The sequence below is a fragment of the Cyanidioschyzon merolae genome, chromosome 20 (genome assembly GCF_000091205.1).
Source record: "Cyanidioschyzon merolae strain 10D DNA, chromosome 20, complete genome".
NCBI classification, from domain to species: domain Eukaryota; phylum Rhodophyta; class Bangiophyceae; order Cyanidiales; family Cyanidiaceae; genus Cyanidioschyzon; species Cyanidioschyzon merolae.
The window spans coordinates 1,341,124-1,361,816 of record NC_010146.1 but is presented as its reverse complement, the minus strand read 5'-3'; the positions used below and the strand labels follow the sequence as shown (position 1 = coordinate 1,361,816).

The 20,693-nt window shown below is 55.9% G+C and overlaps 6 protein-coding genes across 6 annotated transcripts, besides 1 other annotated feature; 5 read left to right on the top strand and 1 right to left on the bottom strand.

Moving 5' to 3' along the window:
- Positions 1-1,365: 1,365 nt before the first annotated feature.
- Positions 1,366-2,436, top strand: CYME_CMT540C (hypothetical protein; the record flags this gene model as incomplete). Its single annotated transcript, XM_005539436.1, has 1 exon — positions 1,366-2,436. The coding sequence occupies one exon, from the start codon at positions 1,366-1,368 to the stop codon at positions 2,434-2,436; it is 1,071 nt and encodes a 356-aa protein (XP_005539493.1).
- A 1,746-nt stretch (positions 2,437-4,182) lies between these two features.
- Positions 4,183-4,749, top strand: CYME_CMT539C (hypothetical protein; the record flags this gene model as incomplete). Its single annotated transcript, XM_005539435.1, has 1 exon — positions 4,183-4,749. The coding sequence occupies one exon, from the start codon at positions 4,183-4,185 to the stop codon at positions 4,747-4,749; it is 567 nt and encodes a 188-aa protein (XP_005539492.1).
- A 2,062-nt stretch (positions 4,750-6,811) lies between these two features.
- Positions 6,812-10,915, top strand: CYME_CMT538C (hypothetical protein; the record flags this gene model as incomplete). Its single annotated transcript, XM_005539434.1, has 1 exon — positions 6,812-10,915. One exon carries the CDS (start codon positions 6,812-6,814, stop codon positions 10,913-10,915), a length of 4,104 nt encoding a protein of 1,367 aa, XP_005539491.1.
- A 291-nt stretch (positions 10,916-11,206) lies between these two features.
- On the bottom strand, positions 11,207-12,943 carry CYME_CMT537C (hypothetical protein, conserved; the record flags this gene model as incomplete). The annotated part of the gene is made up of 1 exon (XM_005539433.1): positions 11,207-12,943. One exon carries the CDS (start codon positions 12,941-12,943, stop codon positions 11,207-11,209), a length of 1,737 nt encoding a protein of 578 aa, XP_005539490.1.
- Positions 12,944-13,496: 553 nt separating this feature from the next.
- Positions 13,497-15,980, top strand: CYME_CMT536C (similar to zinc transporter; the record flags this gene model as incomplete). The annotated part of the gene is made up of 1 exon (XM_005539432.1): positions 13,497-15,980. The coding sequence occupies one exon, from the start codon at positions 13,497-13,499 to the stop codon at positions 15,978-15,980; it is 2,484 nt and encodes an 827-aa protein (XP_005539489.1).
- Positions 15,981-17,402: 1,422 nt separating this feature from the next.
- Positions 17,403-18,270: a sequence feature (possible transcribed region).
- A 249-nt stretch (positions 18,271-18,519) lies between these two features.
- Positions 18,520-19,452, top strand: CYME_CMT534C (hypothetical protein; the record flags this gene model as incomplete). Its single annotated transcript, XM_005539431.1, has 1 exon — positions 18,520-19,452. The coding sequence occupies one exon, from the start codon at positions 18,520-18,522 to the stop codon at positions 19,450-19,452; it is 933 nt and encodes a 310-aa protein (XP_005539488.1).
- Between the last annotated feature and the right edge of the window lie 1,241 nt (positions 19,453-20,693).

Below are 20,693 nucleotides of genomic sequence, written 5' to 3'. Positions count from 1 at the left end.
TGAGGCAATCGCGCCAGTCTGTCGTGGGATACAAGCCGCAACAGCTCTGTGCGGGCACCGTTACCTTCACGAGCAGACGGATCCTATCCTAAGCAGTGCATCTGCTTGTATGATCGAGTATTTTCGGTAGTGCAGCATAGACCCTGGTGGCGATGTTTCGTTCACGTGCAGTGTCCAGGGTTATCCAAAGCGTTGTCATGCGGGCGATGGTCGACCAGCTGCGCACAGAGGGCACTTTCCGTTACGGGGCTCACAGTCGCCCGGACGCAGCTCGTTTTGGAGAAAGCGGCGGAAGCGCGCAGCGTGCTGGTCAGCTTGCACGCCGTGAGTGCGCCAAGCCGTTGCAGGCACTTCACTGCAGACCGTGGACGAACACCTTCTCGTGCAGAATCAGCGCTCATTTAGAGATCCACTCGCGCACACTGATGGTTTTTATGGACAGGATCATCGATGTGATATGGTGAGGAGATCACCTCGGGTGCGTCCCGATGGAGATCAACGCACATTTTCAGCGAACCTCTGTCGACATGGAGCGTTGATTAGCCGCCTCGAACGCATGCTAGTACCGTTGAGCTGATCGCTATGCAGCATGAATGCATCGAATGTGCAACCAGCAGATCAGGGAATATGTCGGGACAAGATACCGGATAAAGGAACCCTCGCCATCTATTCCAGAACGCGTTCGTCTAACCCAAATCCCCTGCCACAACACGCTCACAGATGCACAGATGCCGCCTGCGGACACCTCGCCCCATGTGTGCTTATTGACACTGGGTACCTCCTGAGACGAGCGCCTCCATTACGGGATGGCGCGCAGGCCCCATGCAGTAACGCTGTGCGCGCCACGTGCAAACGAAACGATGCCCGGCCATATGCTTGCGAACGTCGTTGCTGCGCGCTGCGTTTGCCACTGGATCGCGTTCCTCACCGGTGCTGTAGGGCGTTATCGCGGGAACGCCCCGCAGACACTCGGCACCCAATGGAACGCACGAAACAACCAGTGCATCGGGCAGGACGTATTGCTCATCGATCATGGAGGTCGGCTGCGGCATCACAGGTGCTTTCCCAGTATGCATCGCGCAGTCTGGAGTCGATCATCAGCCATCAACACGCGATGCAACAGCAGCATTCCCTCTATGCGTGCGCAATCGATCGCGTGTAGGACACGTGTCCGCGTTGGCGCGAACGCACGCAGCGATTCGCCCAGTGGAGCGACAGCGACGGTGGAGGTTCCGAATCCGAGCACGGCGCGCAACTGCGCTGGAATCTGAGGCCCTTCCGCTGCCAACGCTGTTTGTATCCTCTGGGTAGCGTGTGGGCGTCACGCTTAAACCAAGCGGACGTACTCGAGATATCGTGATCCTCATGGAGGACGTCGCTCGGAGGCTCACATTTTCGAAAGAACGCGGGCGCTGTCGTCAGGTAGATGGCACGTCCAGAACGCCGGGCTTGTTCGACAGCCGGGCAGGTGAAGCGAGCAGCCCGAAAGAGGCGGAGGGGTCGCGTTCCGACGAACAGGTCGTTGTGCCGGGGAGCTTTGCGCTGAGACAAAGTCGGTCTGTCGCAACACCAGCTGCTGCTGCTGCTGCTGCTGCTTCGAAACAAGCATATGGGACTCCGTGGCTTGCGCGAGGAGGCGGAGCCCGGACCCGCGCCGCCTCGTCTACCAGTCGAGACGTGCTGTGCTTATCGACCGAAGGAAACACCAAAGCTGCTGCGGACATGTCTCGAGTGTCAGCTACGGATCCGGAAGCATGGACCCCGCCATTGGAGCGCATGCTCGAAGGCATCCAAAGCGGTCTTCATATGAGCCTCGTCGATGAGACGCCGTCGTATTTTGAATGGAAGCAGCCTTGTGATCCGTCTGAAGCAGGCATCGGATTCCAGAATGGCCGCAACGGAAGCCGAGCGAATTCGTCTTCCAGGTCCGAGTCGAGTTTCGTAAACCGAGCGCAGTCCGATGACCTATCGCCGGTGACGAGTCGGATACGGCAGCCGCAGGTTCGGCTTCCGCGCGGTTCGGTGCCTAAGATACGCAATGGAACATCGTCCGGTGCTTTGATACAGTCACAGTCGTTGGGAGACGACCAACATCGGAGACGAGGAACAAGATTCTCGAACATCGCCCTAGATACGAAAATCGCCACTCGATGCGCCAGCCCGTCTCGTGTCGACACCGCATACCCTAAATCACAAGCAGCCCGTCGCAGTACGGAGGCTAGCGAGGAGTTGCAGCGCTTGCGAGCGGAAATCACTCGATTACGTTCTGAATCGGACGCTTGGCGACGCGCTTGCGTCGCCAATGCTCAGGCGAACACGCGCCTACGCCAGCGCCTGCGACACTTTCGAGAGCAGCTTGATGCCGTACTGCGTGAGCTGCGCAGTCACGAGCAGGCACCACCGCAGCATGCCATCTCCTCGTGTGATGATGAATGAAATCAATCACTGGCGAGTACGCGGCACACTCGGGGCCGGCGTCCTTGACGATGCTCCGATTGGATGGCACTCCAAATGAAACGCAGACGGCTGTGCAGCCGCTACTAATGTCAACGAGGCCTGCTCGGTTTACCAGAAGCGCACGCGAAGATCACGGCCCGTGCTTTTCTGCGCCCAGCGCATCTGGCGTGAAACCCGTCCATCCTGAAATGAGGAGGACCAGAGCATGCGCCATTTCCTGGGCAGTAGCGGCTGGAACTTGTTGTCGTCTCAGTGACGTGGACGCGATACACTGTCGATCGGGACCAGGTGAGTATCCTCGGTTCTTCCGCGCCTGTGTCTGGTCTTCAATGACGACGTCATCATCGATAAGCAGAACGTTATTGATCGGGCAACTGGATACGTCCAGTGACTTGATGGTGGACGCGGATCTCTCTTGCCCGGAACGCGCCCGGCACATTGACCCGTATTGCACACCTAAACAACCCTCGATTTGAAGACTCACCGCCATGCTCGTTCACAGCTAAGCACCAAATGATTTCATAGCCAGTGGTCGAGCGCATGTCATCCGAATTGCCTGCCTTGTTGTCCGTGGATGCACTCTGTCGATCGTGTCACGAACGATGATGATCGATGAACAAATCCGAATACCACGGGTCTACCCAATCTCGACATGATCCTCTGGCAACAATTCCATTGGCCTCTGGGTTGCAACCGATCTCTCGCCGGAGCCGGAAAATTACCACATGCGACTGTCAACTGGTGCATGGTGTCAGTACAACGCCACCGCCGCAGCCTGGTATGTGCTCGGAGCAACAGGCACCTATTCCGTTCCTGGAATATGCGGCGTGCAGGCTCAAAGTGTCTCGTGACAGCAGCAACGTTTCGTAGGGGTTTGTTTTCTGTCGCCAATTTCCTCACTATCGATAGAATGCGAAGACGCAGGCTCGCCTTTTTGCAGTCCATGGAAACGCAAAGATATTCTTGTAGAATGGACGTGAGAAAAGCCGAAAATCTGCATGGACCCCGTCAGTAATCATTTACGTGAAGAATCAGTACATCCAGTTCGAGTATTTCGAATACGGAAATGCTGCAAGTCAGCAGAAAAGGGATTTTGGCTCCTTGTACGAAGACTTTCGGTTTCGATCGAGCCCAGATGTTGAAGCACTGCCAGGCATCCGAACCTGATCCAGCGATGCAAGACATGCTTGAGCAATCCCTTGGAATGATGCGTTTTTCTGTCTGTCCGGCAGTTACGAGCTTCAAGATATCTAGATGCGCCGCAACCTGCATCCCAAAGTATGGTTTCAAAAGACGAGCACGCCATCGGTCTGATGCAGTGCTTCTCCCGATGGACATGAATCTATTAGCGCGCTGTGTGTGCGTCGGAGCGCCTTGTCCGAACCTTAGAATTCGAGTACGCTTCAGGCACTGCTTCGATACATCCACATAGTTTTGATCATTAACTCAGTCTAGAACAGCACATGGCTGGCATGAACGCAATACACGTCAGTGAAGCGAACAGCAATTTCCGAATATGGAGAGTAAATACACATACCCACGCGCAGACGCCTTCCCGCCATTGTCGACCGGCCGACTGCCGTCGGCTTCAGTTTCTCATTGTACAGTTCGATCCTGGGAGGTTGTCCCATAAAGTCGGATCGTGTCAGCTACCTGGGTCTCGTCCTCGGCACCGCACGTCGCCCGATAGAGGCGGAGGCATATAAGTCTCGGTTCACGAACTCCATGCGATTTTTGCCGATGATTGAACGCTCCAATGCAAGGATTGCTCGAACTCGTTCCCTCTGTGTCTCGACAGTCCCGTTGGCGTCCCGTCAGGCAGACTCCTCCGCCATCTTCCGTGCTCTTCCTCTTCGCTCCTTGTTCGGAGAGAAGAGGATATGTTCGTTTCTTTGTAGATCCTGGAGCCACCAGGCTTCCACGATCCCCGACGTGCATCACCAAAAGTTTCCCTTGGATCTTTTTGTCTTCGAATGGACGCACTTTGTTATGACCATCGACGAGGACCTGCCCCTAGCGAGAAGGGCTTGCGGAACAAACACGACCTGTGCCCCGTTGTGTCCCTGTGTTCTGGAAGCATCCGCGATTCGCCCAGTGGAGCGATCATTACGGTTCAAGATAGAAAACATGTGTTCGATGGAGTTGAACCACCGCGGGTACCGAGCAATGAAAAGCGGCTCTACATTCCGACAGAATCGGCAAAAGCTCGAACGCAACGGGACCGGTCAAATGCCATGTTGCTTCATGGAAGCATGGCGCGAGACGTCAGGAAAAAAGCCTTCAATGATTTGATAAAGTGGTCGAAGCTGTTGTATGAGCCATGTCTGCGAGCGAATCCGAGGTCGCATAATGAATCCGCTCCACCTAGAACAGATGATGCCACCCTTCTCCTCGCGTCCGATCGTAAATACAACGGGCACCATGCTCCGCGAATTCCCATTTACACTCCGACTGGCTCGTCCCAAGTCAGTCTCATCGATTGAGAAAACAACCCGACGTCCCTGTACTTCATGCCGATCGCGATGTTCCAGAAACGTTGTCGTAGCGATTTCGGTGAAAGATGACCGTAATTGTACGAGCACTGTATTGTGCCAGCATCCTAGAGTTTTCAGGACAATATTCAAACGTTGTTGAGAAACACAGCCGCCCGTGGTGACTGCGATCGTCGCTTTCGCTTACCACATGGTGTTTATCCTGTCCTACCATTGACCGCAAGGACTCTTCGAGAATATCGGTGTTTCGCGCGGAGCGCATCTACTTGTTTCATCCAGTGTTCCCCAATCATCTGGGTATTGTGATATGACTGACCTGAAGAGGAATGTAGTCCTCCTTGCAATGTTCAGTTAAGAATATAGAAACTACAGGCAATTCTTCTAAGACCTGCATGATACATGGCATGGTAATTTCCGTGGCTTGCTACACACCACAGCAGTCGTTCCATAAAACTGAGTAGAAAGATCATATGAAGCAGTGCTTCGTGGCGTCCAGCGAAATCGTGACGCCTTTACCGGACGTGCGGAAATGGCACCGTCTGCCGTTGCTAGACGTTCCCTTCAATTGGTAACTCTCCTAGGTGTGCGAAATCATATACTTTTTCGCGGTTACAGCTCATGCGTCTGAAGTGCGTTCATTTGAAGAAACAAAAATCCAACGGGAAGCAATGGACAGGCAAGTGGAGGATCCTGGAAGGCCGCCATCTCCGCCTGCAGGAAAAAAACGAATAAATCCTCTTCTTGTCAACAAGCCATCGAAGAAGCACAAGTGACCAAAAATAAGAAGAAGAAGGGAAATAAAGAGGTGTTCACCCGATGGCACGATGACGAGACTGCCGTGGCACTGAGGGCACGAGTTCGAGGACTCCTTGCACTGGTGAACACAATCAGAAGCAAGCAACACACTGTGTTTGTGAATCGAAACTTACACGCTGCTATACATATCAGGAGGTGTGCGTTACTGAAGCAGAGACCTGTGCAGCTGCGGTATACCAGCCTTGAGGGGCACCCCCTCTCAGACCCGACGTGTACAAGGAGAGGCTGACACCGATAGCAGAGGGCGCGTCGAACAAGGCAAGGAGGCGTCTGCCCGTCGGTATTCATGTACCTCACATGATTACGGAACGCGCTCATTCATTTGAACAACGATCACAAGCCCACAGTCGACCAGTCATTGACGACATATCGCAAGTAGCCATCCAGTTTATGGTCGATCGATGACTGCACGTTACCGCAATGCCATACGAATGTCGGGTGTTCGGTGGATTCATCGCGATGAGGCCGTCGACGCCGACATCGACGACGGCGACATCGACGCCGACGCCGGTGTCCCAATCTATGGATGGGCGGCGCTTTCTCTCGCTGGAGGTCTATTGGTAACGGGTGGTTGTGTGTAACAGGTGCATCCAAGCTGCTGTGTGTTCCTATTCGCTTCTTGAGTAATCAGCTTGGGTTTTGGATATAGAGGGTCATCCTGTTGGAAGGCGACCAGCAGTTGGCCGTTCGGGACACACGCTCCATAGGTGGTGCATAGACGCAGCGACGCGGCCTGGTGACGGCTTGCTCGAGCTGCGGCCGCAGATCGGGGCCGAGCTGTGAACGATCTCGGGCCTACGCCGTTTTTTCCTGCGGTTCATTGACAAGTACATAGAGTTGAAGGTACTGACGAAGCTGAAAGCGAGGCATTCTTGGACGAGTTGGCTCTGGTCACCCGCGCAGCCTGCTACCTGTGTTCGGTTCGAAACTGCTGCAAGGGCGATCGCACACCACCATAGCTGCTGACACGAGCACGAGCGCTACGGAGAGTTTTTACTGCACGCTGCGTGTAAACTGCGCTCTGTACGAACGAGAAGTGTACTGGAATGACCGAGCTTGAACAAGCCACTGAGTTTTCGGATGGGGTTCCGATGAGTCCGCCAAGCAGTGGATGCCCGGGTGTCGAGCTGGAGTCCCTGGTGCACGCACCGCCGGACGAGGCCTGCACCCAGACAAGTGGCCTAACCCGAAAAGCAGCCACCCGAGTGAGCGTATCCGCTAGGAGAACGCTACCTTCGGTTGCTCGTGCACCATGGAGCAATATCAACTGTCAGCAGCATGACGCTAGGGGCACTTTGGAGCCAACAACTGAAACAATTGCAGAACGTATCAGCATCGAAAAGAAGCGCGGTGCTCGCCAAGTTCAAGTGCCGGCTGAATGTGTAACGGTGGATGCTTGCGCAGACACAGATGCGAACCGAATCGTATCGGATGCCGTGCGAGGCAATCCACAGCGACCTCCATCAACATTTGCACGGGAGAGTGCGCTTGAAAGGGTGCTGGAATCTGTAGAGGCTGCACAAGCTCCAACTGGAGACGAAGCAGGGGAGGTTGTTGTTCGAGACGGTTCTCCGGACGTTGAGAAGGACCAGCAAGAAACGGCAGCAGTTCGATCCGACGAGGGCGTCCAGTATGCGGATACGCCCCTCGCGGTAAATACCCCAGAGCTCACCGAATTGTCGAACGCTTCTGTGGGCAACGTAGAGAACAATCGATTACGAAGCGCAAGCGAAATACAAGGCAGCTCGAAAACTGCAGCTCATGAACGCAAAGCACCGATGCTGGAGTCTGACGTCACCGATCCAGCAGGAAACACGGCAAACGAGTATTCGCAGCTATCGCCGAGCCATGCAGTGCCTCCAGCGTGTGCACTAGGGCGCACTGCAGGCACTGGTGCCGCTGGAATCCCTGAAATGTCGAGCGCTTCGGCACTGACGCCTGCACAAACGGGAGAATCTGCGGCTACCGGGGCAAGCGCAGCCTGCGAGCTACCGTCCACACCTCCAGCCGCGGATTCGGAACCATCCTCCAATACATGTGGTGCTCCGGGGAGCACCGAATCCGCACATACGGAAACGAACAGCACTACTGTAACGAACATGAACGCTGCCCCAGAGCAGTCTGCATGGCGCCCCGCGCTCGACACGACGCCGTCATCGCTCGTCCAGCAGAATGTGCGCTTTGTAGAGAAACCCGGTTCGAATGGTGATCTCGCGGATCCCGTCATTCTCGTAGTGTCCATTCCCCAGAATCAAGAAACCATCAAGTATCGGGCGAAGGATCGGGTCGCTATTTGGAACCGCGAAGAGTTGCGCAAAATCAGCGGCAACGCTGCACCCTTGGCGAAAAACCTGCGCAAATACTTAGCAAAGTACACCAATTGTGAAGTATATTGTGGCCAAGATCTCGATGAACAGGGCCGTCTACGCTCTTTTGATGCGCGCAGTGGGAGCGGAGGCCTCGGCGAGCACGTACCCATATGGAATCGAGTGAAGAAGCTGAAAATTTCGGGAAATGCGTCGCCGTTGGCCAAAAATCTGAAAGCCTATCTCCTGAGGCATCCGGATTGCGAAGTCTACACTGGCCAGGATCTGAACCTGGGGCATGGAACCGGGTCCACTGCAGTCCCGAATCGTGCTGCGCTTGCTGGAATGGCTACGATTCAGCAGCTGGGTGACAAACTCGGCCCCGCAGCTGGTGCATCCGGTCCCAATGCAGCGAGTGCTCCCGAGCGCGGGGCTCCATCCTCCGGGACAGTGATCCAGAATGAGAACACGGACGCACGGGCCCTGCTCCTTGACGATGAAGCATCTCGACTCTTGCTGCCAGACCTGGCAGCAATTCCCCAGGTTGCAGACGGTCTGGTTGCAGGCATCACTGGCGATACAGCGATGTTCTCGAACGGCGTCGAGTACCGGTGCATCGCCGCGCATGGCGTGTCGTGCAGCTGTGGCCAGTGTCTGGAAGCAGAGGTCGAGCTGTACAAGCACCTCGACATCACTTGTTCGTGCAGTGACTGTGCCTCTGTGACGGATGTTGAGCATGCGCTGTCGCGCAGCGATGCGGCAGCGGACGTATCCTCCGCGGAGAGTGATGTATCCAGCTCCAGTGAGGCAGAAGGCGTGCTCTTTGGCAGCATCGAAGAGTATCGACCGGTATCAGCGGAAACGATTGGACCGACTGCGACGCTGCCAGCGTACGCCGGTGATCAGCGCATTACGATTACCTCGATCAAAACGACACACGGCCTCGTGTTGCTTATACCACACCAGGCACTGCGTCAGGAAACGGAAGCAACGCCAGAGGCATTCGTGGAGGCAGTTTCAACAGCGGATTTACGCGTGGACGTCACGCCACAGGCGCCTTCGTTAGGTGCAAGTGCGTCCTCGGCCGCTCATCGACGATACCTGGTTGTTCCGGGGAGACATATTGGAGCGGCGCTAGCTGCAGCTGCCCCAACACCTGGTGAGCATCCCGGAACGGATCCCGTACTGAGCACTGCGCAGGTCGCTGATCAGCGTGCCGCATCTTCCGAGGCTGTTACCGACCCTGCTGCCAACATGGTCAGCGTCGACACCATTATCGAAGCAGTAGGCCGACATCTCGCAGCGACGGTGAGGGATCCCGCGGCAACACCGCTGCAATCCGCTGAGGAGAGATCAGCGCCCGGAAGAGATTCGACAAAGATATCCGATGATGACACTCGCGACGTATCGGTAACCGGTGTTTCTGATGAGCACGTGCCGCACGTTGCACCGTCAACGGTACAAGATGCGTTGAGTGCGCCCATTGGCACGATGCCTGCATCTGGTACCGTTTCCGCACGAACGGAACCGACTGGAGCGCTTGAACGAACGCCAATACCAGTGCAAGCTGGCGGTGATACAGCACAACCACCGGATGCTGGTAGCGTGCGTGAACACCTCGATCATGCAGCAGTGGCAGTGGCAACGGCAGTAGCGACGTGTGAGCATGCCCTGCCCTCGCCACCGCCAAGAGCAGCAGCAACATGGCGTGCAGCGCAGGTACGACACGGTGCTGGAGCTGCAACCCCGAAAAGCTTGACTGATGACGATGACGATGATCGTAATTGTGGTGCTGACCATATCGAGAATGCGTCACCAGTGTATCGCGAGGCTCGACGCAGGCATCCTAAGCGACATCGTCGCGAGAGCGTACGCTCCGAGCCTCCGATGCTTTCCGCCACAGCGCTCACCGAAGCAACGGAACGAGTGCGTAGCGGGCGACGCACATCCTGTCGCAGGCAGCAGCGTCGAAAGCGTTCGCGTAACCTGGGCCAGTTGGCATTTGCTTATCGTCATCTCCAGCGTATGCGACAGATCGATGCCTATGAACGAGAACTACTACGACTATCGTCTTCGGACGAGTCGAGTGGTCTGTGGTCACCGTTCAGGCCGGAGTCGGATGATCTCGGTGACGGCGATATCGTGATCGATCCCAAGTGGTGGCAGTGGACCGGTGATCCACTGGAACACGACCTCGGGCCTTTTGGAAACGGTATCTTGGGCGATATCCCCTGGATGATTACATTCGGCGACACCGATGATGGTCGTGATCGTCACCATCGTGAAGACGAAGACGAAGAAGACGTCGATACGGGTGAAGACGGCATCTTGTGTGCCGATCCTTGTTTCAACGCACAGGGCAGGCGCCGTCGATCGCCCCGCCGCCTTGGCGACAAGAGTGGTGGACGTTCGATGCACACGTCAACGACAGAGGCAGAGGCAGCGATTCAGATAGAGATAGAGGCAAAGGAGGATGAAGAAGATGCACAAGGAAAGGCAGCAGCGGTGTTGTCGAGGCGGCACGTCGATCGCCGGGATATTCATCGTATTGGTTGCCGTGGCGGCCGCTACCGTCGTGGCCACTTTGCCGCTGAACACGAGTTGCTGCGTCCAGGACGCGAGGGTAGGCGTTCCAGTGACCTCATGCATCCGCAAAGAACACGAGGAGCAGCGGCAGCGGCGTATACATCGGGACAGGCGGCGTTATCGTCTCCGACACGAGCGCATCGCAAGGCGGTGTCAGCTGGTGTTCACACCGATGACTCGATGTTCGACGAGATGAGCAGCAGCAGCAGCAGCAGCAGCAGTATCCTGGTTCGAACCAGTGCCACCGTGAGTCTCTGAGGCTCGCCATTGACCTGTCGATGCGCCGAGTGAGCACGAGCAACGAGGAGCATGATTCCAGCATCCGCGGCACTGCACCTGAAACTGGGCAAAGCTCCTGCTGCAGGCCGGCTACTTTTGCAGTGACTGAGTGTTGGATTTGCGCGACACGCTCGGGTATCGCCAAAGACGCTTTGGAAAGTGCTCACCGGTGTCGTACTCGAGAGCAGCTTGCATGCTGCTGCTGCTGCTGCTGCTGCTGCTGCTGACTAGCAACCGCTGGAAATTGCATTCGCGATACAGGCGCAGCGTTTACGACATCCGACAACGTCCTCGAACCTGTCGGTCAAACACAGCTACCATTTCCAAGTGATCTGCACCAGGAAAAAACAAATACGGTTGGGCGTGACGTAACGTCCAGCACACCGTCGGCTCAGAAGCGTCTCTGTTGCGATCATTCGGTGCGAAAGAAACCAGTTGTCGCACATCCCGCATGAACGATGACATCGAACAGCTCACGTAGATAAAGCGCTCCAGACGACTCGATGCAGCATCATCAGTGGCGGACGGAGTCAACGCTTTGCCCAGCACCTCACTGATGAACACTGGTCCGAGACCTGCACGCGGTGGGTCCGCAATCACGATCGAAGCCGCAACCTTCGGGTCATGGACGCGCTGTGCGAGTGCCGTCAGCGACCCGACTTGGTAGCGCAGCTCGAGTGCGGACCTCACCCGTTCGTCAAGAAGGCCATTACGGCGTGCTGTTTCCCAGAACGCAACCTGGCCACCCGGATGAATATCGCTCGCCCAGAGGTAGATGTGTGCAGGAGCATTCGGCAATTGTTGCATTTGCCGTACAACGCTGAGCCCAATCGAGCCGACTCCCGCACAGAACTCGGCGATTCGGAGCACTGGCATCGACCTGGATGCCACGGTACCGACTTGTGGCTGACTGGTCATCGCGGCAACGTTGCAGCGTCGCTGGACACTGCTAGGCAGCGGCTGCATACACCAGAATCCGATCAGCGGTAACATCGCCCGGTAAGCAGTCAGATTCGCCTGCTGGAAAGCGAACGGTGGGAGCACCATCACCGGGCCTGGTTCACCAGCCAGAGGTTCGTCGATGATAAACGGCGCGTCACCGTACACCTGTTGCCACTGGGCGGTCTCCGTTTGGCTCGCTTCATGTGCCGATGCAAAAATGGCATTGCCTCGCCCAGCGTGCATATGCACCCATATCGAATGCCACAACTGCTGCTTGGATCCGAAGCGCTTGCCCTCTTCCCAGAGCTGGTCGCAGAGCATTCGCCAGGTGGGTGTCAGCAAGCTGGCATCAGTGCGCCGTCGGGATGGTGCAACCGGCTGGCTGGTCGGCTCCCGATACCCGACAAGTACCAGCTGCACCCGGCCGGTTCGGCGTTCAACGGCCAGCTGAACGTAGCGCAGCGACTCCAGCCGGGGTCGACGCTCATCGTAGATTGCTACAGCGGAACGGGCAAGAACGCATTCCAAGCACTTGAACGCCTTGTTCAGGGCAGCGTGATGTACTTGGCACTCGGGTATCGCGACGACCTCATGAGTACCTGCTCGAAACAGGCCCAATTGTGGCGCCCAGCTGCGCACTTTGTCCACCCTGTTCTGGTGGGGCGTTTTTGGTGCACATCGAACCGCGAGCTTGGCCAGTGTTCGCCAGTGATGAGAACTCGACGCAACCACTGGCTCAGGTAACTGGTATCCGAAGGTTTCAGCGAAGAACGTTGCAACTTGCTCGAAAATAGGTGGTCTTGCTTGCGCTGTCGCGTCTTGTAGCGTGCAGCCGGCGCACGCTTCCCAGTGCGGGCAGTCGATGCGTCGCAGCAGCGATAAGCACAAGGGTTCAGTTTGACCATAGTACTGACAACGACGACGACGACGACGACTAGAAAAACTACTCGTGACGAAGGCGGCGGATACGAGCGTTCGGTCGTTCCACGCTTTGCGGGCCCGAGCGCCAGCCCAGGTACCACGCGGAGGCGCGGACACCGGAGCCCGCTGCTGCTGCTGCCGCATGGCGTGTTCGGCCCCGCGCTCAGCGCTAGGCGTCAGCGCCTACTCTGATTCGTTGCCTAGCAGGCACTGAGCGCCTATAGAGCTCTTGAGCGCTTCTACAGCTGCTTCTGGACCAGACGATACTGCTGGGTGCGTTCCAGGGAAGCGCAAGCGCAACAATACAATAGGGTACTGTTCTGCAGCCGAGGAACCACCGTGTGCACCAATCTGTACATACATGAGCAATTATGTATATACTTGCACAAGCGCACATGCCACCGTTCCACCCGGAGACCTGCTCAGAGGCCCAAGGAGAGCGCTATTCCAGTCGCAACGCGTCATGAGCGTTGTTGGCTGCACTCCATTTAGGAACCAGCCTCCGAAGAAGCAGTAAAGGAAACAAAATATCTATGCAGCATCGTTGTGTACCCCGCGCTCGTTACCGCAACCACAGTACCAGGAATTTGACCTGGTGCCTGGCGCGCCTCCATTAGGTTTACCCCAGGAGGTGCTGGCGCCGCTCTCCTCGAGCCTCCGCTTGCAGCTGGCTATGGCAACAGTCTGACCGCCTTTGATGGATGTTCAGCTTTTCAAACTCGGTCTGCTGTTTCAAGTTGGTCGGATCGCCGAAGCCTGTGGCCTAAGCGCGCTGGTGCACCCAGCAGACTCGGGCGCAGTGGGCCTGCTCTTTGCAGCGCTCGGGCTGGTGGGTCTCGTCGGAGCCTGCGGACTCGCTCCCCTGTTGGTGTTGGTGAAAAGGATACGGCCACAAAGCCTCTGGGTAAACCGAACGGGAATAGAAAACGGTGCTGCTGTTGTCATGGATCTTGGCGAAGATGCCGATTTTGGGGTTCATGACTTGCAGCAGCAGCAGCAGCAGCAGCACAGACGGCTGCTGCTGCTGCTGCAACGCCGCGAAGGAGCTCAGCGGGCGGCACCCAGACGGTTTACCCGGCTTTTGGACTTGAGCAACGTGCTTCGGTTTCGGCTTTTATATATCATAGGCGTAACGTTGGCGGCTTCAAAACTAGCACTTTGCGGATCTGCAGTAGAGGGCACCCAGCTGGTGCTCCTCTGTGATCAAACTGGTCTCGCCTTGCTCCGGGCGCTGACGCTCTGCTGGCGATACAGACAACGCTCCATCCTCCTTCATGACGCAATTGCTGCTTTGGTGTCAGCTGTGGTGCTGATGGCGCTGATGCTCTGGGAATGCTTCCGGGAGCCGTGCGATTACATTGCCAGCAAGGCCACGGGCAACAGTACGCTCTGGGGAGATGTCACCGACAAAGCGCTCCTGGGTATCGGTCTTCTGTATATTGCCCTCGCTCACTTTCTAGAGCAGCGCCACGAACAGGACATGGCAGGAGAGCCCGGTGAATACGCGCTGCTGTTGCGGCGACGGGAACGAGCACACCGACGCCTCATCGCTACCACCGCAGCGCTAGTTCTCTATGGACTCTTCCATTTCCTGTTTGCGATGCTGCCGACCAGACGCGTACCCAAAGATTACCTCGTTGATCATTTACAATCTCGAAGCATCGCTCAATTTAGTGTATTCTTTTTTCGTTTGGGCGTGCTCATCACCGCGGATTGGTGTCTGGCGTGGTTCACGAGAAGCGCGCCCGGTGAGCCCCTGGAGCAGCTTCAGACCATGACGCCGGTTTTGTTTGCAGCGCTCGTGTTTATGTTATTGTTCTTGTTTAACTTGGGTTTGCCAGAAACCGAGGCTTCCGCCTGTTGCTATGAACTTCATCTGTACTGGTTGACGGTGCCGAGTGCAAGCATCCTATCGTGGCTGGTGCAGCGCCTCCGCCAAAAATCCGATGCCACTCCGCAGCGACTGACGAGCATTGCGGGTGAAGAGCGGAACCATCAACTCCCGGAACCTGGTGAAAACGCTTCACAACTTTCGGGTATGCGAACGATTGCCGCGCACCGATGTGCTCTGGATCCGTGGATGCCTAACCAGTGCCTCGATAAAGGACGCGACGTATTCGATTCCGAGTTTTTCCGCGAATACGACGTCGAGACGTCGTTTGACGCTCCTGGATCACGTTGGCGGCACCACTGGTATCGCTTTTTGGCTCATGTGCGACACCATCGAGAGGCACGGAAAATGCTCTTCGCCTTGCTTTTGAACCTATCATATGCATCGATAGAGTTTGTCTGTGGGAGCTGGTCGCACTCGTTGAGCCTGGTGTCGGACGCGGCACATATGCTGCTGGATGCTTCCGCGCTGCTCCTGGCGTTGCTGGCTTCCTACGGAGCGGCACTTCCGCCAAGTCGCCGCTTTCCGTTCGGTCTTCAGCGGATGCAAGTGCTTGCCGGCTATACCAACGCTCTGGTGCTCAGCCTGGTTGCGCTCAACATTGGGTTAGAGGCGCTGTGGAGGCTCGTGGAACCATTGCCGCTCCAGGTGGAGCCGCTTTTGCCGGTAGCTTGTATAGGTTTGGCAGTGAACATCCTGGGACTGTGGTTGCTCCATGATCATCATGATCATCATCATCATCACCTGAGAGAATCTTGTTCTGCCGGTGCCCAAAACATGGGGGCAGCGTACCTTCATCTGCTTGCCGACACCCTCGGTAGCATCGGGGTGATCATCACCAGTATTCTAGTGCGCTACCAGGGACTCGCCTGGAGTGATCCGGTCTGTTCGATGCTAATTGCCAGCCTCATCCTCGTGACGACCATGCCGTGCGTCCGTCAGTGCTACGAATTGCTGGCGGGTGTCTACGCGGAGCGCCAGCAGAGGAAGCTCACTGCAGAGCTGTTCCAGCATCCACTCCTGAGCGATGGGCACACGGTAATGCGTTCCCTGCGTATCTGTTTTGTGACCTGGGATAGGGCTTTGGTAACACTGCGTCTCGAGACGGATGCGTGTTGTCGTCCCGAGACAATACGAAGCTGGTGTCAACACGTCGTACTTGAGCGAGTTGGTCCACGAACCGAAGTATTCGTGGAGATTCAGAGACCGGACTGCGGTCGGTGGATGCATCGCTCGCAGGCTGGTGATCGTACCAGCCAAGTCCGCGGCATTCTCGCAGTGGCGCCTTAATCCCTGTGTTGAACTGGCTAGGTACCGACGTTTACGCGCCATGGATCTCTCCAGGCAGTTCAAAGCGTTGACGCTGTGTCTACAAGCGACGCTTGTCGGCAAAGACTCGTGTCGGTGAAGCGAGGTCGGCGATCCATGCGTACCCACGGTGTCTTTGCCGCGGAGACGTGCGTCTCTTAGACCCGCATCATATTCAACAGGAATCCTGAACAGCTTGGTCGGTTCCTGGGTTTCGACTTTTTCCGAAGTTGCTTTGATGTGCAGCCTGGAGATTCAGTGTGCAGCACGAAGGGCGCACTGTTGTATGCGTCATTTTAGGATGCTTGGTGGTGGTGCTTTCGGAGTATCTGTTTCGACTCGTTGCCACTGGAATACGTAACGTTACTGGAATGAAGACGTTTCGCGTTGCCCTGAACCTGGGGTTCGTAAAATAATCGATATCATCATCGAGTTCATATGTACAAGCCTCTGCGTTTCTCCTTGCGCGCAGCGCGTTCCATTCTGGGGTTCTTCTCGTTTCCGCGCAGTCGCGTACCTGCATTGACCGAAGAGGTACTCGATGTCGTCTGCTGACTTGCCCACACGCTGACATCGAGCGTTCACTGAACTTGTCAAATCGAACGATTGAGTTCCCTCGAACGACAAATCTCACGCTCTCTGGCCTTTGACGAAACCGCATTCCACACCAACCCGATACCTGTCATGGGATATGTGCTCAGAGGCGCCCGTTTCTTCTGTTTGCATGGAAATGGTCTTGGACGCGGACTCGGGTCATTGCAGTGATCGTTTCCAGTGCAGCGTGTGTGACCACTGTTCGGCAGGAAGGGAAGGTAGATGGGTGGAAATTTTTGGACTTGACTTCCAGCCTAGATTCTTGTTCCGTTAGTTGTTGCATTACGGGCAGTATCGTGCAAAGTAAATTCTCGATCGCATGAGACAGCGTACGCTTGCTTTGGCTGCGGACAAAGTAATCGCCGAAGGGCAGCTCCCGGAAAAAGCCCGTGATCAGAGAGTACGACACCGGATGCGGAAATAGTGGACGGCATCAAAAAGAGCCTTCTGCACCTGTCAAGAGCACGTACCGAAACGATGAGGCAAGTGTTCACGTGCCACAGGGTTGCCCTCTGAGATGGAAGATATTGTATGACGGTCATATGAACGCACCTGAGTTCAGTCAAGTCGCAGATCTGAGAAGGGCGCATCGAGGGTGTCTACAAAGAAGATGGACATCGCAAACGAGGCGTATATCGCATCTTGCGTCTCTGCATGATTGTGTTGACGACAGCTGGAATCGGCGGAATCGGGACTTGGGCACTGCCATGCACATCGTTCGACGGCTCACAACGGCGCTACAGGGGAAGGAGAGACCCGCTTATATCAAGCCGCATACAAGAAAGTTTAATAGGAATCAGTGTCAGAGCAAGCTCGCAGAGGCTGTTGTCGATGACCGTGCGAAGAGATCCCATACTTGGGGCATACGCCCGTCTTAAGTACGTTGTTTCTTTCCATTCTATTCTAACATGCATGTACCGAGCACCTCGCGCACGTCCATCGAGTTTTCTTGCTTCCGCTGCGTATATAGAATGTGTGCGAGCGGATACTTTGAGCAGTGCTGTGGTTCCGTCATATGAGCTGCGCTTTACGATCGGAAACCAACACGGTTGAGTCATCTGTCGTTGTCCCATAGAAAGGCCGTGCAGCGCTCGGGTCGGTGTTTCTCATGCGTCACTGCGAATAGCGTTGTTCACTCGGCGCACCGGTCGCAGGACAGGGCAGCAGCGGCGGGCGACAATGCCCCTGAGCCCGGCACGAAGCAGTGCCTTCTCGGGTTTAGAGAGGGACGCCCGTTGGGAGCCTTCTTGTTCGCGGCAGCAGTAGCCCGCGGGATCTGCTCTGCAAGTTGGATGCCGCTACTTCAATCTGGACACTGGTGCTATTGCTGCTGCTGCTGCTGCTGACCAGCGCAAGCATCAAGTACTTCGACTATGAGCGTGCCGCATCGCGCATCAATGGAACAGAGTGCCCCACAAGCAATTGAACAGTTGAGCTTACGGGCTTCTCCTCTGCTTGTTTACAGTCGTAACTGCACGATTCGAACTCCACGAGAAACGCTCAAGGAACGAAGAGCCCGCATCCTACCATACATCACCACGCGCTCCCCCTCTGAGCGGGTAACGAACGCTACGAGCGAAAACTCGCCAAGAACACTAAAGGTAACCAATCTTACCGTTTATAGAACTACCTATGCTCCACGTCTACGCCCATAAAAGCGAAAGTTACAAAAGCTTGCATAGGTCCAGGTGCGAAAACCCCCAACCAATAGGCTTCATCAGAGGTGCAGCGCTTGTGCCCTAGGATCCTCGCCTGGAACGTGCGGACAGGAATGCACCCGGTGGCGGCCTGGCGGGGGCAGGGCGCTCCCAACACCCGCCACCGCCGCTTCGTACATACGACTTGTCGCTTGAAGAGTGCTTCAAAAAGCGTGTCCAGGACCAGTTTCCTGGCGTTGTCTCCGAACTTGACACCGCTAGTCTCGAACATGAAACCAACGAACAAAGCACAGGACGATGATGCGGTTTTCGCGCTGAGCACCGAAGTTAATCACAAGTTAGACTTGCACCAGTCCTCGGCAGAGGCACTGCGTCTTGCTGGCGTCTACACACGTCAAAGTTGTGTCCTCGACCTGTACCACGGCTACCGATCGGATGACGAGGACACCGAACCGGACGAAGAGGATGGACGGCTGCAGACAGTTCGTGAGTACCACGAGAACGGCATGCTGAAGCTGATGCGGACCTTCGTGCGACGCCTTCGTCGGGACGCCACAGACCCCACCGCTGAGTCATCCTACTACGACCGCGTAGTTGAAGAGAAGCACTACGATCCAAGTGGGATATGTAGGGTTGACATGCACTTTGCACTTGGCCAGCCGTACCTTTACCGCAAACACTACTACCCGAATAATCGTCTCAAGTCGGAGAAAGTCTTCTTTGTCGAGGACGAAGAGACCATGCGCGCTCGCAAAGTGGGTCACTGGCGTACTTACTACGAAAACGGTAATATTCAGAGTGAGATCATCTATAACAAAGATGGGGTTCGTTGCGGCTTCTGCAAACGCTACGCGATTGACGGCGCGATTGAGTGGGTGAAGGACTACACCCGGGAACAGGAAGAGCGGCTGCAGGCCTTCAACGCCAAGCGAGGTAATCTGGATCTGACTGTAACCGACGCGGCTCGAGTACTCGGTCTTGAGGGTGACTGGTGCTCGCACGTTGTCAATCGAACTTTCCGCAGCAAATGTGCACCGCTGCACCCAGACTGGCGTCGAACCGCTGGCGATAAGGCCGGCGAGACCTGGGAGGAGGAGCAGCGCACGGAGGCGTTTATTCGTCTGTCGCGGGCAAGAGAAGTTCTGCTAAAGTTTCTGGAGACCCATCCGCGTGAATGTTCATGCGAAAGGGGTGGTGCGTGAACTGAACAGCTCTTTTCAGGGGTTCGCCCAGTGTCATCTGCAAGGATATGCGGCCATACGTGGTGATAGACAAGTTCGAGAGCCAGTTTTGGTGTATTTTCGGGATGAATCTGCAGCTGCAAGTTGATGAGCAGATGGGCGTAAGTCTCTACGAGCCGGCTCTCTCGAGTCTCGACATCCATCCGATAGCTACCCCCGGGCGGACGGAAACCTACCGAATACGCCTACGCCTGTCATGCTTGCAGTATTGCGAACGCTGCATCAAGTTCTCTCGTTTTCGTACAAACGCTCAGAGCAGCCCGCACTGCAGGATGAGTCATCGTCACAGAGTACGCTCGTCTATGGGATATTGGTGAAAAGCGCATCTGGTGCCAAGGGCAGGAGAGTTGTTTCCCGCCTCGTCGAGCGCTTCCCAGCATGAGAGAGCGCGTGCACCCGCAGCGGCATACATCAAACGCGTACCATGTATAGGGATCATCACCGGTTGCCAGCCTGGTAGGCAGAAATTCGGAGAAGCGCTTTAGAAAAATACGTAGAATAAGGGCATCGTGACCCGTGGTTGTGCTCGCAAACATCAGTGAGCACTGTGCTACATAGCGTGATTTGGGCGTCCGCACTAGAACGTGCAACAGAACGCATCGTAATGCGACCAGAAGGATGCTTGGCAGCAACTTTGGAACGAAAAGATGCAAGGGTTTTGCCTCACTGCTCATGGTTGCACTCCAAGGATGCCACGGCTGTGAAGATTGGCGACTGTACGGTTTTTCGGGAACTGTCGCGTGGTACATGGACATGTGAATGAGTTCCCTGGTGAGTACCATGCAGATACCACCGTGCTCCAATGCGTTGGCAAGTATCCATCCATGAAATCTATTCTCGCTTGGTTACAAGTGTCACCGAGGCTCAGACTCTGTGTAGCGAGTAAAAAATTCCAGGGTTTTATCATGGACACTGTTTCCAGTTCGCCGTTGATAGCAGATAACGCCAATGTTACGCATTTCCCGGGAATGCGGCTGCTCGACCTCTGGTTTACATGTAGGGTAGCCAGGTTCTGATTTCGGTTGCTCACACTAGGAGCAGGGCGGCACGCTTCGAGCACATGAGGCAGGCGGCCCAAAGAGCGGCGTTCTCTGCACGCGGCGGGCGCTCCCTGAACCCTGCCTCCGCGGTAAACGTGCAAAGGAGGCGCTCGGTTGAAGACCTCGGACACGAGAGCTTCCGTACACCCGGCATCTTCTATA